This window comes from Anser brachyrhynchus, assembly GCF_964034855.1.
Source record: "Anser brachyrhynchus genome assembly, chromosome: 2".
Classification (NCBI taxonomy): Eukaryota; Metazoa; Chordata; class Aves; order Anseriformes; family Anatidae; genus Anser; species Anser brachyrhynchus.
This window is the reverse complement of record NC_137695.1, coordinates 27688987-27705801: the sequence shown is the minus strand read 5'-3', so window position 1 is coordinate 27705801 and position 16815 is coordinate 27688987. Positions and strand designations below refer to the sequence as shown.

The 16815-nt window shown below is 35.3% G+C and overlaps 1 protein-coding gene and 1 long non-coding RNA gene across 3 annotated transcripts in view; one reads left to right on the top strand and one right to left on the bottom strand.

Annotated features, from left to right (window-relative positions):
• Nucleotides 1-1141: 1141 nt before the first annotated feature.
• On the bottom strand, nt 1142-7018 carry LOC308189699. The gene is made up of 3 exons (XR_013946522.1): nt 6709-7018; nt 4076-4149; nt 1142-2492 (listed from the first exon to the last, which is right to left on the bottom strand). It is a non-coding gene; the product is annotated as an uncharacterized lncRNA (long non-coding RNA).
• The window catches only part of COL28A1 (collagen type XXVIII alpha 1 chain), a 65139-nt gene continuing 54149 nt past the window's right edge, over nt 5826-16815 (top strand). The window contains exons 1-9 of one of the 2 annotated variants that reach the window (XM_080579973.1): nt 5826-6151; nt 7027-7183; nt 7770-8329; nt 10091-10111; nt 10761-10817; nt 12160-12213; nt 12754-12795; nt 13494-13520; nt 14487-14531. In XM_080579973.1, coding sequence (XP_080436099.1) covers nt 7051-7183; nt 7770-8329; nt 10091-10111; nt 10761-10817; nt 12160-12213; nt 12754-12795; nt 13494-13520; nt 14487-14531 — 939 coding nt within the window. In that variant the 5' untranslated portion in view covers nt 5826-6151; nt 7027-7050. The remainder of the gene's footprint in view (nt 6152-7026; nt 7184-7769; nt 8330-10090; nt 10112-10760; nt 10818-12159; nt 12214-12753; nt 12796-13493; nt 13521-14486; nt 14532-16815) is intronic. The other variant, XM_080579974.1, reaches the window with a different exon arrangement.

Below are 16815 nucleotides of genomic sequence, written 5' to 3'. Positions count from 1 at the left end.
CAGGGATAGCAAGGCCCCCTGGTCTTTATGATCCTCCAGCACTCCTTGCCACAGGAAGTCAAGGGCCTAAGGTAATCGGCTGCAGTATGTTTCCGAGTGCTGTCTCTACAAAGTAAGGTTTTAATGAACATTCTCATTTTCTAATGCATCAAATTCAGGTCCTTAAGATTTGACATTAAATATGATGTAATTCCAAGTTTTCATATTTGCACAAGCATCCTAAGCTAAATTAACACTCCAACTGTTGACTTCCGCTAAACTGTAGTTTCGAAAGGGCCAAATTTTGTTTTTTGAAGAAGAAATCAAATTTTTCAAGAAAGAGATTAGTCTTGTTCTGTGACGTAGAAAGAAGATCCATCTCAAACAACAATGACTCTAATGTTCATTTTGTTAAGGGTCAAAGAGTCCAAGAAGGAAAAATTGGGCTCCCGGGACCCACTGGAATTGATGAAGCAGCAGCACCTCCAAGTCTATCACGAAGTCTGTCTGTGCAGACGTGGAGGAGTGAAAGCAATGCACAATGTTTGGGGTGACCTGACCAGCTGCACTGACTGCCTGTCTCTGCAGCAGGCACTAGGCCCGTGAAGATGTGCCTGTATGTGCTGCTTACAGTGCATTAATAACCATATGTCATGTGGCTGAAAGGGAAGACTGCTTTTTCCAAATTAACTGGAAAAACACAAGACAAGGATTTCCTTGTTCCCCGGTGCTCAGCATTTCAGAACCTGCTTTTCTGTAGGTCATGAGGCAGTACACTTTTTACCTCTTCTCCTTTGCTTATTACTCTCTTTAAAATTGTCTGAAATAGAAATTACAAGCTGAAATACTAATTAGACCACTTCAGATTCTCTCTGAATACCTTACTACTTCAGATGCACACACTGATAGTTGGCCTGGAAATATTTAACTGCCACATTTTTTACTCTTTTTTTGGCTCTGTTTGAGTCAGGATCTTAATTCTTTCTTTTAGCTGCCTTTCATATTTCCTTCTTTTTTTTTTTTAAGAAAACAAAGGAAACGTTTTTGGCTTCCTGATTAAATGTTTTCCTACTTTCTCTCTTGAATCATTTTAATGGTCTTTCCAACGTTTTTACAGCTTTGCAAAATTCTAAAGGAAAACATGATAAACCATTGTTTTTCCATCTTTCTAATAATCTGCCTGTACTCAGTACCTCTAGTTTGCGAACATGTGAATGGAGTAGCTTTTCCCATCATTTGTGTTACTGTTTGTTGGCTGCTTCTTCTTACCACTAAACATATTGGAGAATTTGTATTACATAAGAAGTTATTTTTCATGAGTTATATATCAGAGGGTTTATTAATTTGAGCCACAAACATGGTCTAATAGTACAACAGTTAGTTTACTTAGGTTTAATCGTTATGTTCCTTCCATTTTAAAAGCATTTTCTTCATGAAAACACAGCACTTTTTCCTTAATTATGATCATCTTTAGGATCTCAGCAATGATTTTGATAAATGAGGTAGGCCAAAATTTGTGGAAAAATTAAAAGCAATTCAAATAGAGTACTATATCATATATCGAAGATAAAATTTGGCAGTTTGTATTTTAATGGTTATAATTTCATTGCTTATTCATTTTTCATCATATCACTTCCTCTGCTACTGTTGGAGTCAGACATACTGACTTTTTCACATCTGTTTCCAATAATCACCTGCTGTTTCTTTTTATAACAAAGATTGGATCAGTTTGTATATTCCTAACACTTTTCACAGGAAAGTATAGGAAATTAGTTTAGTTAATACTTTCAATAATCATGTTAGCTAACTTTGATTTTGAGAGGAAGTTCTTTAGGTATGAGGGAATCAGCAACTTAAATACCTGACACCTTACTCATTTCTTGAGTCCTAATGATAGTGCAAGCATGCTATTAACATATAGTGTAACTAGTAAGAGCATATGTTGCTTTTTGCCCAATGGCAATAATGTTATAGGCATCATTACATAGTGAGTAGGGAGAGGAGGTAGAAAACACAGTCACTGCAAATGTTGCTGTTTTGGTGTGCACAGGGGGAACAAAAGAATGTGTTTCTTTAACTCTACAGTTTGAAGAAGAGTTAGTTGAGTAACCTGAAAAGAGTTGTAAGAGGTTCACAAATTGTGGCAAAAAAGGATACATAACTCACAAATCACTTCCACTTGCAACTTCTCTTTCATAGCATGCAGTTACCACTGCTGTTGGTGAATCTTGCTCTCACTGTTTCTAATGCATGTGAGACTTACTCCAACACTATAGCTGGTGGTGGTTTATAGCAAACAAACAAACAAACAAACAAGCAAACAAAACTGTTAGGATGTTATGACCTATGTGATTTAGGAGCACAAGACTTTGTTTTGTTGATCCTGAGAAATCCTTAGTAGGATTGGTGTCATGGATCGTTTAACTGCTTCTGAATTTTCCATTAAGAGTTCAGTAAGAATGCTGCATATCTAACATCCGTATATCAGGTCCTGGGACTCCCAGTCTGTGTATCTAAAAGAGAAGTATCTGAAATGAGTATTTAGTTTATCAGAATCAGATAGGAACTAAAGAGTGAAAACAGTTGTTCCAGGAGATATCCTCCCTCCTTGAATCCTTGTATCTTAGTCCTTTAGTATCTTAGTCTTCAGCTTTAACCTTCTATTACAAGGAGACATATATTTTACCCAGACAGTAGCCATATTTACTAAATGTGTCCTGATCAAATGCTGAATGTGTCACCCAATGAGTAATCATAATGCATTATCATTAGGATACACCAGAGGGCAGAATTTAGACAGCATGAATAATATCTCAGGTTTTTATAGTTTACATAAGTTGAATTGAGCAAATAAATGATCCTTTTGCTATGTTTATTGCAGTCCGGTTTTAAAAAGGCCTTACCTTACACAGTGTGTGAATAAAAATGGCACTGAGTTAAGATAACTGAAGCATTAGGTACAGTGTTTGTTTTGTTTTTAAAAACTATTTAAAATGTGTACTTTAAATTACATCAATTAGCTATTTCCTAGCTGGAAAAAATCTACAATTCTTTATAGTTTACAATTTAATTTACAAATTCTTTATAGTTTACAATTCTTTCACTCATTGAGTGAAGAACTTAGTGGCAAAAAAAAAAAAAAGGAAAAAAAAGTAAATTTAGGGCAGTCAAATTTGGTTAACAACATTGACCAAACAGAACTAAAATTCAAGTCTTTTGACATATGACATTCTTGTAATAAGTAACCTTCTTTCATGGTTTTATATATCTGCATCATACTCACATTGATTTGTGGCTGTCCAAGTGAAAGATTTGTAACGTAATTTGTCTCTTTTCATTCAGAAGCTCTCTCATCTTTTTCACCTCTCTCTGTTTATTTTTATTTCTTCTTTATCATTTCTGAGTTGCAGTAAGTAGAATAGCAGGAAGTATTTAAAGAGGACAGGTATTGTACAAGGAAATAAAGCTGATATATGATTTTTATTTTTATTTTTTTTTTCCAATAGAAAAAGTTATTTAACATGAATGCAGAAACTGAGGAATTTTTTTTTTGCAGGACTCAAAATTCAATAGCAATACAAGACAAGTTTCACAGATAAAACCTTTATTGCAGCCGAGAGCTTTAGTGTGATCATGGAATGAGTGCATTTAGGCAGATTCAATACCATGGGGATCTAGATGCACTGAGCTGAAATTGTACTTGGTTCAGTGCAGCCATTGAAACAGTGCTGAACAGCTTAGCAAGAAGTAGTAGTTGAGTTAAAAATGATGCTGTATCTATATGAAGACATTGCTTCCATTAGAGTTGGTCTCTAAGTGAATATAAAGCTATATACTGGCAAGAATAGAGAAAAAATAAAACACTTAATTCTAATTCTACAATCCTGTTACAGAAATATAAAGATCCTGATTGTACATCCAAAGCAAACTAAGCAGAGAAGAGCTGGAGTGTGAACATAAGGCTTGCTAGCTACAGTGGACTCACAACTGTGCATAGGAGGGATAAAGCGCTTACAGTTTCAAAGAAGTTAAAGCTGTTTAGCGTAAAAGTTATACCCAAAGAGATTCAGAAATAGTGATCTGTAAATTCATTTACCTGTTTACTATGTAGTAAATTTCCTGCATAGATGTCTTTAGACCGCTTTCCCCAAACTGGTTGCATAGCTTTTTCTTTTTCAGAAATGAATAAAATGGAGACAAAAACAGCACTCGATAACAATTTCTTCTACCTTATTGTTAATTAAGATTTACAATATACACTCAGAAGGAAAAGGAAACCCCCTAGCCCTATTCCTGTTTTTCCTCAGGAACAGAATGTGAAGAACATTCATAAATGATTTGCAAGTTTGGAAAAAGTTACACATTGCACAACAAACAGTCATTAATTTGGCTCAGCAGTGAAAGATACTGGCTTGTGAGACAGGGGAGCTGGCATCACTCTGTAGCAACACAGCCGAGAGGTGCCGGCAATTATTGCCAAATTGTGAATTCCTGCTGAGTATCTTTCAAAAGAAGGGACCTACCCATGGAGGAGCAGAAAGTAGGTGATACAGAAAATGTTGGCTGTAACAACAGAGGAGACCTTGCTCCCATGCTAAATGAATCACAAAATCATAGAATGGCTTGAGTTGGAAGGGACCTTAAAGATCATCTACTTCCAACCCCCTTGCCATAGGGGTGGCCACCCACTAGATCAGGTTGGCCAAGGCCCCATCCAGCCTTGAACACCTCCAGGGATGGGGCATCCACAGCTTTCTGGGCACCCAGTGCCAGTGCCTCACCACCATCTGAGTGAAGAATTTCCTCCTAACCTCTAATCTAAATCTCTCCTCTTTTAGTTTGAAACCATTCCACCCCATCCTGTCATTATCTGACTGAGCAAAGAGTTGCTCTCCATCTTTTTTATGGGTCCCCTTTAAGTACTTAAAATCCGCAATGAGGTCACCCCAGAGCCTTCTCTTTAGGCTGAGTACCCCCAGCTCTCTCAGCCTTTCTTTGCAGGAGAGGTGTTCTGGCCCCTTGATCATCTTCAGGCCCTTCCTAAAGAGTGCTTCTACTAGCCTGAATGAAGACAGAGACCTTTTTGTGCTCACTGGTCAGTGATCCCCACCCCTCTGTTCTTTCCCAATAGATCCTTCATTGAAATTTTAATAAGATCAGCAGGAAATGGACTATGGTTACTTAGAAGATCCTAGTTAGCATATTACATTACTGTTTTTTAAGCAAAACAAGCATGCTTTCATACAGTTTTCTACAAGAGAACTGAAAAGAAATAGGAAAATGTGTTCATCTACACCATTTTAAAAAAGCAATAGCTTGTCAAACACAACCTGGTTCAGTGTCTGCGGTCAGAGAGATCAAACATTGCAATAACTGTTGAAGATTTAGGAGAAACACTAGCCTATAAGACATTCAAATACACTGATATTAGGGTCTGTAACTGTACCAAAAAATCAAAAATGAGGATTTCTCAGTATTTCTCTTTATTGCAATGAACCTGGCTATTCTTTGAGTCCTCTCTTGCAGTACTTCTGCTCCCTTCCCATATTACCGAAATGACAGCTTATTTTTGGATGTCCTGCCTGCATGTGATCCTTTAAGAGGGTTTAGAAAATTCTGAGGAAAACAGCTCGGAAGATTTTTTTTTTTTAATTGTCTTTTATTATTGTAATTGCTAATGCAATTACCACCTTTGAGACGTGCTCATGCTCCTGGCAAGTTTGCAAACCAAATTCTGTAAGCGATAATATACTAATGTCACATCTCTGATCTAGCCACTACTGTGACATTAATGTAGAGAAGCTGAAGAGATGTTGCTGACAAAGTGATAGATAATGATACAAATTGTTTAGAAGCAAGTATTTTAATGTACAAGTTCAGTTTTGTAACGTGTGAGAACACTCGTGCTCCTAGACTGACACTGTGCCTTTAACAAAATACTCAGCACTGGCTAAGTGCCTGACTGTTCTCATTTAAACATTGGCCAACTAAACAGGAATAATGGACCATAAAGGATCTAGATGCAAGGTAGAGCCATTTACAAGTGGATAGACTATGTACAGATTCCTGTATTTTCTTAAAAAATATATACTTTCCAGTATGACCTGCTGGACATATTTTCTACACTGACAGCTTATTCAGTCCACAGTTTGCTCTTTGAATGACTTTGAAGGTAAGAGACTTATAAAGTTATTCTTTTCATATTTTTAGAGCATTACACGGATGGATTCTGTATATGTAACTGCTTGATGGAGTTGGAGATAGTATTTAGGAAAGACTTTTAAATGTAACGTATTTGTTATTAATGATTTCTAGAATTAATTACTGTGAATTAAAGACATTTTTTATTTCAATAGATATCAATTTTCTCTAGAAATATGTTGAATCACTGACTTAAAGATTCTAGTATTGATTTTGTTAGTGTATATACTGTCTTTACCGACAATACTGTACACATTCTACTACAGCCTTGTATATTAATGATACATTCATGTACTGAATTTCACTACTAAGCTATTGTTTTTTATAAGAAATTGTTCATACTGATGTTCCAGCCCTGGGTAATTTATATCATTCCAAAACACCCAGATCTGTTTATTCCTAACAGTTAAGGATTTCTAGAGACAAACTATATTCAATGTTTTCTATAATATTTCTGCTATTTTCATATAATTAATTTAATAGCAAAATATGTTAAAAGCAGTATAAGTTAATAAAAATTTCTTTTACCTTTCTTTCTGAGATGTTTCTTTCTGAGGTGTAAAGGTAGCACTGACATTTTTTAGAAAGAAAAGGGAGCACTGTGTTGTACCTGTATTTATTCTCCAGTAAAACAGGCTATAATATACATGTGAGCTACAGCTGGGATTGCACTGGCTGCTTGGCTTAAATCACATTCCTCGTGACGTTTTATAATAGTTTTTTAGATGTTGCCTCTAGAATTGTGCTTCCCACAAATCTGTATTCTGTCTGTAAAGTATGTGTATTTACTTATTTTTATCTATTAATGAATTATTCATAGATATTTATTTTTTTTTCTTATAACAGGAAGGAAAAGTCATCTAATTTGGGATGAAAGTCACTATGTGGAACAAACATTCTTTCTTTTGCTTTTTACTTCTGGCTATGACAACATACCAGATAGTATATGGGCAAAACAGAAAGAAAGGAAAAAAATCTAATTCTCTTGTGCAAAACTATGAGGGTAAAACAGTTTTCTTAAATTTTCTGACTGACCATGTTGCATGCCTCCTCATATTTCAGGATAATTAACTAGTAACTGAAAACTTATGCATGCATTTATAAAATATGATTTATTCTGATTATTGGGCTTCAAAACAGTGGTGTATCCCACATTTACTTGTTCAGGCACTCCACTTGGACCTATGATTTTCATTGACCCTCATACCTCTTTTAAGATAAGTAATAAGTAGCCTATTTGAAATTGCATGTGGAAAAATTATACAAATTCAATTAAAATGCTGACACAACCCCATTAAGACCCTAATCCGAAAGTCTTTGTCTATAGACCTTTAATAATACTGCTATGAAAGTCTTAGTCTATAGACATCTTTAATTATACTCGTATGAATTAAATTAGATTAAATCAAATTACTTGACTTCAGTAGACTTTCTTGGCATTTACAATGAAATTTCTTCTTGGAATTTTTACTGGAAAGACAGGAATTATTTGGGAAATGGCTTTAGGACTGGGTTTTTTGCAGAGAATTATCTGAAATCTGTCATGCAGGTGTGCCCATCACTCATAAAACTTTCTTGTTTCATTACAGGTGATATGTGTCTAATTGATATAGTCTTTATCTTGGACAGTTCAGAAAGTGCCAAAAATCAGTTGTTTAATTTACAGAAGAATTTTATTCAAAACTTAACTGACAACATTTTCCAGATGAAACCAGTTAAATCTCAGAAGTACAATATCAGACTAGCAGGTATGCAGTTCAGCAGCACAGTCAGCATTGATCTTCCCTTTACAGTATGGAAAAATGTGCAGAATTTTAAAGAGAAAATCAAGGCTCTGGGCTTCATTGGCCATGGAACCTACTCCTATTATGCGATTTCCAATGCCACTCAGCTGCTTAAAACTGAAGGTCGTAAAGGAAGTGCAAAAGTGGCTTTTTTGATGACTGATGGTGTGGATCATCCAAACAGCCCTAATATCCAGGGTATAGCTGCAGCAGCTAGGAGTCTTGGAATATATTTTTTCACCATTGGCCTTTCTAAGAAAAACGTTCGAGAAGAAAAATTGCGTATGATATCTGGTGATTCATCTTCTAAACAAGTCTTATGCCTGGATGATAATAACTTGATAGATGATGTAGCATCAGAGCTGGTAAGTAATGCTGATTGTAATCTTGTTCCCCATCTATCCATGGCAGATTTCATTTAACTTTGATAGATAAGTCCTGAACTCAGTGCAGAGACTTGCAGGTCAAACGGGGTCTGGAGCTGACCTCAGGCTTGGGATTTCAGGAAGATTTTAAACATTGTGTGGGATGTCTGCATGAGATGGGCTCCATGGTTGGTAGCAGAGAAGGTCAGTAAGTATTGGCTTGAGAACCAACTTAAGATTGACAATTTAGTTTGACCATAGTCAAGGCTTGTAACTCTACTACTCAGAGTAGTGATAGAACTATTCATTCTGGACTCAGAGTGATCAACTTTCAAATTTCATGGCAGATATAAGAGGTAACAAACAAAAGCAGTATGATCCTGATCCTGAAGAGATGTGAGCAGACTTCTCTTTACAGATTGTATTGAAGTATGTCTACTGAAGTCACTGGAATATGTCAAAAGCTGGTGCCTTCACCACTGCAGTTCAGGAAAGTCTGCTGAAGCAACAGGAATTTTTTGTTATTGACTTCAGTGGGATCAGGTTTCCAAAATACTCTAAATCTACCACTCTATTTATTTAAGGGCACCTAGCTCTCTGCCCTTCTATCACAACATAAGACACACATAAGAAAATGTAAGAAATACTGCTTAATTAATTTCTTAGTTTAGGAGAAACAAAAGTGTTGCAGTAAGATAGATATCAGCTGGACATGATCTTTCTGGCTTTTAAGCACTAATGTGCAAAGTGTTAGGGTGGCTTAGGAACCCCTTGTTTTTTAAAATGCTAGAAAGTACTTTCGAGTAAGAGAAGACTTTGCACATAATAAATTAAGATAATTTGGAGGAAAATAATTTTTAGAAAATTCACTAGGGAATTCAATTAAGGGAATAGTCAATACAGAATTTATGTCATTTTTTTATTATTCTCTTGAGGGTGGTAAAACTGATTTGGAAAATTTAAAATCAGAAATGGAAACTTGCTAGCTGGTATGTTTGAAAACAAATGACTAGGTTGTGCACATGGCTAGAGATCTCACAGATATAGGCAGCAAAGGCATTTCTAAAATATTTCATGTTGTTACACGTGTATACCTGTGAAGTGTGTATACCTGTGAAGTTATACATTTAGAGAATGAAAACTCTTTCCAGAGATCTCAGGGAATGGTGCTCTGGGGAGGAATGTTTTTGTGGTGTATGTCTCTGTCACATTAATAGTCAGGACTGAGGGAGCTTCCTCCTTCCAGATGCTCTCCAAGGAGTTGTGTGCTTGGACAATAATAGCACAGCTGCTGTCATAACCATTGAAGGGTAGGGTATTTCCCAGCACATGGAGCGTGTCTCTGAGCACGTTAAGACTTTAAAAGCTTACTGATGTCATGCATAACACTGATAAAAACATTGAGTCCTTCCCATACTTATTATCCTTGTAAGAGCTTCCATAGCTCATTAGTCTTTTCATATTCCCATTCTTAGCTTTGATTCTTCATATTGTCTATTTAGCTGTCCATTTGCTTTCTGATCATTGTGGGTCAGATGGAGCAACTCCCTCCTCATACCAGAGAATCCTTTCTTGTATGACCGGTTGCATAGACTGGTAATTAACCATGTAAGAAAGGGATGATGCTTGAAGGTGTTCACCTTCTTTACCATTCACCTTGCAAATTCTGTAAACTAGAGAGGAAAAATGGTTAAATTACTACACTGCTAAATGAAATCTATATGGAAATAATATATATATATATATTTTCTTTCTTTCCAGGAAGCCTTACTTCAGAAGCAGGTAGTTTTTTTGAGTTTTACTCTTATTACTCTTGATTACTCTTATTAATACCAGAGCATATCTTTTTCTCTTGATCTCTGCTTCTCCTGTGATGCATCAGTGCTGTAAGATTAACCACCCTTCCTTTCCTGAGTAGAGTTTCCTACCATGGTTGCTTTTGTTCACATTTTTATCCATTTCTTCCCCCCTGTTCCTGATAAATCTACAGCTTCTGTTTGTTATTGGGTAATGTCAGTAGTAAGGCCTAAAGGCATAAAGAACCCTTCCTAACGAAGTGGAGTAAGACTGGTATAACACATGAAATTTCATTAGTTGTCACATTAGAAAAAAATAGCAATGTCAAAATTGTCCAGAAATTACATAAGATTTCACACCATTATAAACTAGGTATACGCAACCTTAAATATTTGTAGTTACAATAGTAATTGATTTATTTGTTTGTGTAATAAATAAAGTTTGGGATTGAAACAGCTGATTTTGGTGGAGCTATACAGAAGTGTAATGTTGATTATAAAGGAGATCGTTATTAGCATATTATTTATTTTTATGTTCTGTACCATGTCGCTAGGCAAAAGCAGATTTTTTGCTTACAAAATTTGAAATAATACATTTGGAAATGTTCTACTTAATGTTTCTATCAACCTTTTAGTGTATGCAGAAGAACTGTGTGTGTGAAAAGGGAATAAAAGGAGACAAAGGTGATCCTGTAAGTATGCATTCACTTGAAAAACCTTTGAAATTTATGTTTTAATCATTGAGATCAATGATTCAAAATACTATAATGGGTTACTATGTCTATAAAAGCAGGACATTAGCTGTGCATATAGGGTAAGCAAAAGTAATGTATCATAGCATATCACTGAAATCTCCTGAAAGGCCACTGACATTTTAAGAGCTAAAATAAATAAATAAATAGATATATCTATCTATCTATAATCACATACTGCCTTGGAAACACATTTATATTACTGGGTAAACATTCTATGCATGATTTTGAATCCAAATCAAGAAGTTATTTTTGAAACTTGATACAAGGAAGAAAAGGTCTGTTAGACAAAGGGTTGTTTCTACTAGCAGTTTCTATTTGTGTAGGTATAAAGGTTCAAAAGATTGAGAGTGATGGCATATGTGAAGAAAAGTCTAAAACTCTGCCTCTGACACTCGCTTGTCTCTTGTACCACATTAGCACATACCTGTTTCTTGACTCTGGTAAAGAACAGAGAAGTGAGAGTTCAGAGCGTATGACCTCTCTGATCCCTTTTGTATCTTTAATAGCTTCCCCAGAGACAGCCAAGGTACATATAAATGGTTTTACCTTTCTCCCTGGACCCCAAGCAACTGACCAAACATCCGTAGCAGGTTATGACAGCAGGGCCTATCATCCAGTCTCTTGCCTCTGGATAATGTCCACCTGGAACTAAAACCCCTTCTTCCAGTTGATAATTTAAGATCCAGAAATTTTTAGGTATTTTATGCAAAGTGATAAGATGTAACCTAATTTAATATACAATTTTTATACATATATATATACATATGTACATATAAATTAGTTTATATATATGTATATGTATACACTGAGCCTTCTATTCCACAACTTCATGATCCTCCAAACAGATCTAAGGGTGTCTAGTAATTTTTTATTTTAGAGCTGCTGAATATCGACACTAAGATATTCTATGCACAGCTTTTCTGAAGTAGAGGGGAACAGATAGTGATGGGTACACCTGTAAAAATAGGGAGGAGAAACTGTATCATGTTTTCTGTGACACCTTGCTGTTTAGACTTTGAAATGTTCTGTTTTGCTAAAGTTGAAGGTAGAAAATGTATCAATTATTGAACATTGACAAATAAATAAATAAATAAATCACAGTTACCTTATAATTTTTTAGCTAAGTGAAAGTAGCGCTACATGTGCCATACCTCAGTCAGTGTGGATTTATACCTTAACTTATTCAAGAATAATTTTGGCCTGCCCCAAAGCTGCAGTCTTAGAGGAACTGGGAATTCTTTCCATACAATCATAATAACACTTTCCTGCTTTGTTTCAGGGCAGTGCTGGAAACAGGGGGGAAAAAGGTGAGCCTGGACCAAAAGGAAACAAGGTAAAGAGAGTTTAAACAAACAAACACAGAATTAAACAAAAAGCAACAAAGCAAATTTCTATCCAGTTTTGTACAAACCATACAGGTGAAAATAGCAAAGAAGAGGTACGGTAAAATGTGATTTAAAAGATTGACTTTTGCTATGAGAGATTTTTAGTTAGCTGCTTCAGGAGGCAGAAAGAAAAATTTGAAACTAAACTACTACCAAGTTAACACTGCCTATCATTCAAGTATTTCTCTATTAGCAGAGATCTCTGCATCTGTCTGAAGGCTCATTAAGCTCCACAGAGCTTTCTGACGGTACACAAATCCCTTGTATGGAGCAGCTTGCTCTGGTGACTGAGATTTCTGTCATCTACTGACAGTAGTTGACTGTGTTAATGTTTGGGAACTGGTGTGTTCTTGACTGTGGGAGGAAGTGGGATGTTCCTAAGTAGGAAAAGCATTTTCTGATCCTTAAACAGTGTTCTAGGTTTTAGTGTGATAGTAATAAATAAAAAAGCACTATATATTTCAATTGTATTCCTTTGCTTCCAATAGGGTGATGCTCAAAAAGGAGATCATGGAGAAAAAGGTGAAGAGGTATGTGACATCACAGTTATCACAGTGACATCACAGGATACAACAGTTTAACTCCACTGAATTGAAAACAAACTTTTTTTTTCTTTCAATTTTTCACACATCCACTTTACAGAATTATTTAGAACACCTAAACTAAGTTCTAGTTTAGAGAAGCATCTATACTGAGGAAAACACATTAAAAATTGCTTTAGTCTAACCATGTGCTTAATTGTAGAGTTACGATGCTACAGACAAAAGAAACTTCTGGTGCTAGGTGATTTTGCACTGACTTGCATTATAATTTTCCTGAAGAAACTGAAGATGTCATCACTAACAGCATCTAGGTAGTTCTGGCTTCTGATATCTAATATTTCTAAGCTTGAATTCTTGTTGATTCGCAGTAGAAAGATTAACACTGCTCCATAAAAAAGATCAGTTCAGTTTAAAAATCCTTTTAAAATGGTAGTGTATATCTAATAAGACTGCTGATCTGGCACATTTATGTCCAGTGTTATGAGGAAAAAGTACACATTTCTGAATTTTCAGATAATTACAAGTTAAATGAGGTATTCCAGAGAGATATTTTATTTTCATGAATAGTTAAACTTCTTAAACATAATTCTTTACTGTTTTTTCCTATGTAAATTAACAGTGTGTTATGCCTGTGCATTCTCTTTTATGATTCCCCCCCCCCCCCCTTTTTTCATTTTTTCAAACAGGGAGCTCCTGGCTATAAGGGTGAAAAGGTAAGATTTTTACAGAATGGAAGTAGTGTAAGAATGGATTGTCACTTGTTGACAGTGTATGTGAAAAAATGGAAACAAGAGCTAGTCTCGTCTTTTTGTCATGAGAGCTCCCAGTGCAATTCCTGGAAGTAAAGTCATAATTTACGTAATTTACCTAAATTTGCATAGTGGCTTGTTGGAATTAAAATAAATACATAAATGAATAAATAAAAAGTAAAAGGTTAAAAATACAATCTAAATATAAAATGAAAAATGTCAAAAGACCAGAAATAAAGCTGCTCAGAAGAATAAGAAAGATGAGGATCAAAGAACAAATTAAACAGAAAGAATGTGAAATTGTATATTACAAATAAAAAAGATGTGTCACTTGGGAGCTTTTAAAAAACTTACCACAAGGAAGCTAACTGTCTCTCTAATGAGCTAATGCTTGGCCAAACCAAATATCAAGATAGGCTCTCCAAGGAGCTAAAAAATTATATAGTTCAGTGACTTGTCTAATGCCAAAGCCAAAATTATCATAGCAGTCTTAACCATCATGGCCATTAGAGAAATGGAGATAATCCCATTTTGACAAGTAATTCTATTTCTTCATTCCATTCATACAATCTCGTAATTGTTACTCAGGAAAATCTTGAACATCACAGTAATGAAATTAAAATATATAGAGAGACAGGCTCTCTGGAGACAGCACAGCAAGGTGGAAAAATACAGAAAAGCGTATTAGATTTTAATACATTACCCTTTTGCTATGTAGGTTGGAAATTTTGTAGGTATTTTCAGGGAGCAAAAGCATGCATCTTAAGTACAGCACACCATATCTTCCACAGTGGCATCTAAGGATGCAACTCTCAGGTCCTCAAAATCTACTAAACCTCTTTTGCTACTGAACTGCTTGCACAGTCTTTAATTCCACTGATGTAATCAAGAAGTCTTGTTTAGTTGCTAACCTATTAATTTCTTATTAAGGGTGAAAGAGGGGAATGTGGATCCCCAGGAATAAAAGGCGAAAGAGTAAGTACAATTTTCATTTAAACTATTGCATGCTGATGGAGATATTAGAAAATCATGTGACATACTCATAAACATAGCTCATAAAGATTACTGTAAAAATTGAACATTCCCTGGTAGTAGAGGTATATTCACGCTAAAAATCCTGTTCATAGAAACTGAACCTCCAGTTTACCATATTTTTTTTTCCATTTTGCAAAAGAAATGTAGTCATATACTTAAAACGAAAGCTGTCCTAACTAACACCAAGCTCTGTTTACAAAGGACTGTGAGGGTGTTACAGAGTTAACCAGATTTTTTCCTTAAAATGTAAATTTTAATTCAAGTGTGTAGTTACATTACAGTGGAAACAGATTCTTATACAACTTGAACAACTTTAAGGAGAAGTCTGTCAGACCTTCTGTGCAGATATGTATTTACACTTTTATCTGTTTCTCTTCTTTTAACTTGAAGTGCAAAATTCATTCAGGTGAATGTGGATTTTACATGGATTTTACAATGAAAAGATGGAAGGATAGTGAAGTCCTGATAGGGATAATCATGTATGTTGAGTTCATGTAAAGAGGCTTGTGCAAGTTCTACAAATCACTGATTTATGTTTAGCGTTAGGTACTACCAACTAGCTAAGAATTGATTGTTCTGTCAAAACATTTATTCAGTTTTAGCATCCACGTTATGATTGCCATTATCAAAGACCAACTTGAAAAGCTCACTATTTCTGGCACCTGCTATTTGATGACGAATTTCAGATAGGCTTTAGGAAATATCTAAAGCAGCAGTATTTGTTGCAAAGAAAATAATAAATTGTACTAATAAAAATTGAAAGATCTTGTGTATGTTGTGAGATACTGGGGTACAAAATGTCAGCAAGTGAGTCAGAAAAGGCTGAAACATCTATTGAGAATGTGAAAGAGTTGCCTTCTTACAAGAATAAAAAATACCATAATTTCTTAACTTCTTTATCCAGGCAATATGTGAGAAATAGCATGGGGTTATGTGAAATGCGTACTAAGATAAAAGGAAGCTGTTCAGAAACTGGCAAAGAACATAATCTAATCAGCCAAAAATCTGGATGTAGAAACCATATGCCAGGGCTGCTGGAAATTTGCTTGTTTCATTTCTGTTGAGGACAGTGATTAAAAAAAAAAAAAAAAGTTTGACATCTGTAGAGGATCAGATGTTAAAATGGATTATGGACTTCAAGAATTCAGCGAGCAAATGAGAATTATTGTCACTTCCAGAATTCCCAGCTTCACATTACAAAATGCAGAAGATAGAACATAATGATTCTTTTTTTTTTTTTTTTTCCTTTTTATGAAAGAAATTTGTGCCAGGCAAAATCATCAGAAACAGAGCAGATGGGCCCAAATGTATGAAGAATAGCTTCAATATCCTAAGCTGGATCTTTAAACTGCAGAGATGGGTATTAAAGCATAATTGGCAGCACTGTCTGATTTGAAGATGTTCCATTCCCCCACCACCAGCTTTCCTATCCCACTAATCAAACTGACTCTGGCAGAGGCTTTGATGCCATCAGTCTCAGTTTCTTTAAAAGCTGATAAAGCTTGAAATTCAGAAAGTTTGTGTTCAGCTTTGAAATAAAAACTGCCTCCAATCATATGTTTTTATTCTACCAAAAGTATCATGACACCAAAATATTGTTTTTCGTGCCATCTATTGCTTGTGTGGTTTTTGTAAAATGAGCTAGAACTGCATGGGGTTGTCCGCTCTATGACAGTTGGCACTCAGCCTGGGAGCTAATGCCTGGGAGTACAGAATTGTTAGAACTTCTGAATCTGTACATGAAGATAGTAGAGGGAGTTTGGTTGCATAGATGTCACTGATAAATTTGCTAGGGCTATTAGAGGTTCAAAATGTGCCATGTGCTATGAAAAATGCAACAGCCTGCTGATGCCTCTGTACTCAGAGATATCAGTAATTAAAAGAAAGAAAAGACAGGTACCCCATCTGCTGAGAACTATTCTTTCATTAGAAAAGTTATATCTGAGTATTGAGTCAACTGGAAGAGAAATCCCATAGAAAAAGCATTCTGGTGACTGAAGAAAAATAGTGCAGCAAAAAGATTTGTGAGCTATCTGCAGTAGCAGTAGCTGGTAACAGCTCTTTAAATGGAGAAATAACAGCTGATGGAGTAATTAAATATGGCATTTTAAAATGATTTTTGCAAACTATTAGTGTGATTCTACCTTGCTATAGTTTAGGTTACTGAGACAAAATTAGCTGAAGTTCCTCTGGTATAAGCACTATAATTTTTATTTATTTTTTA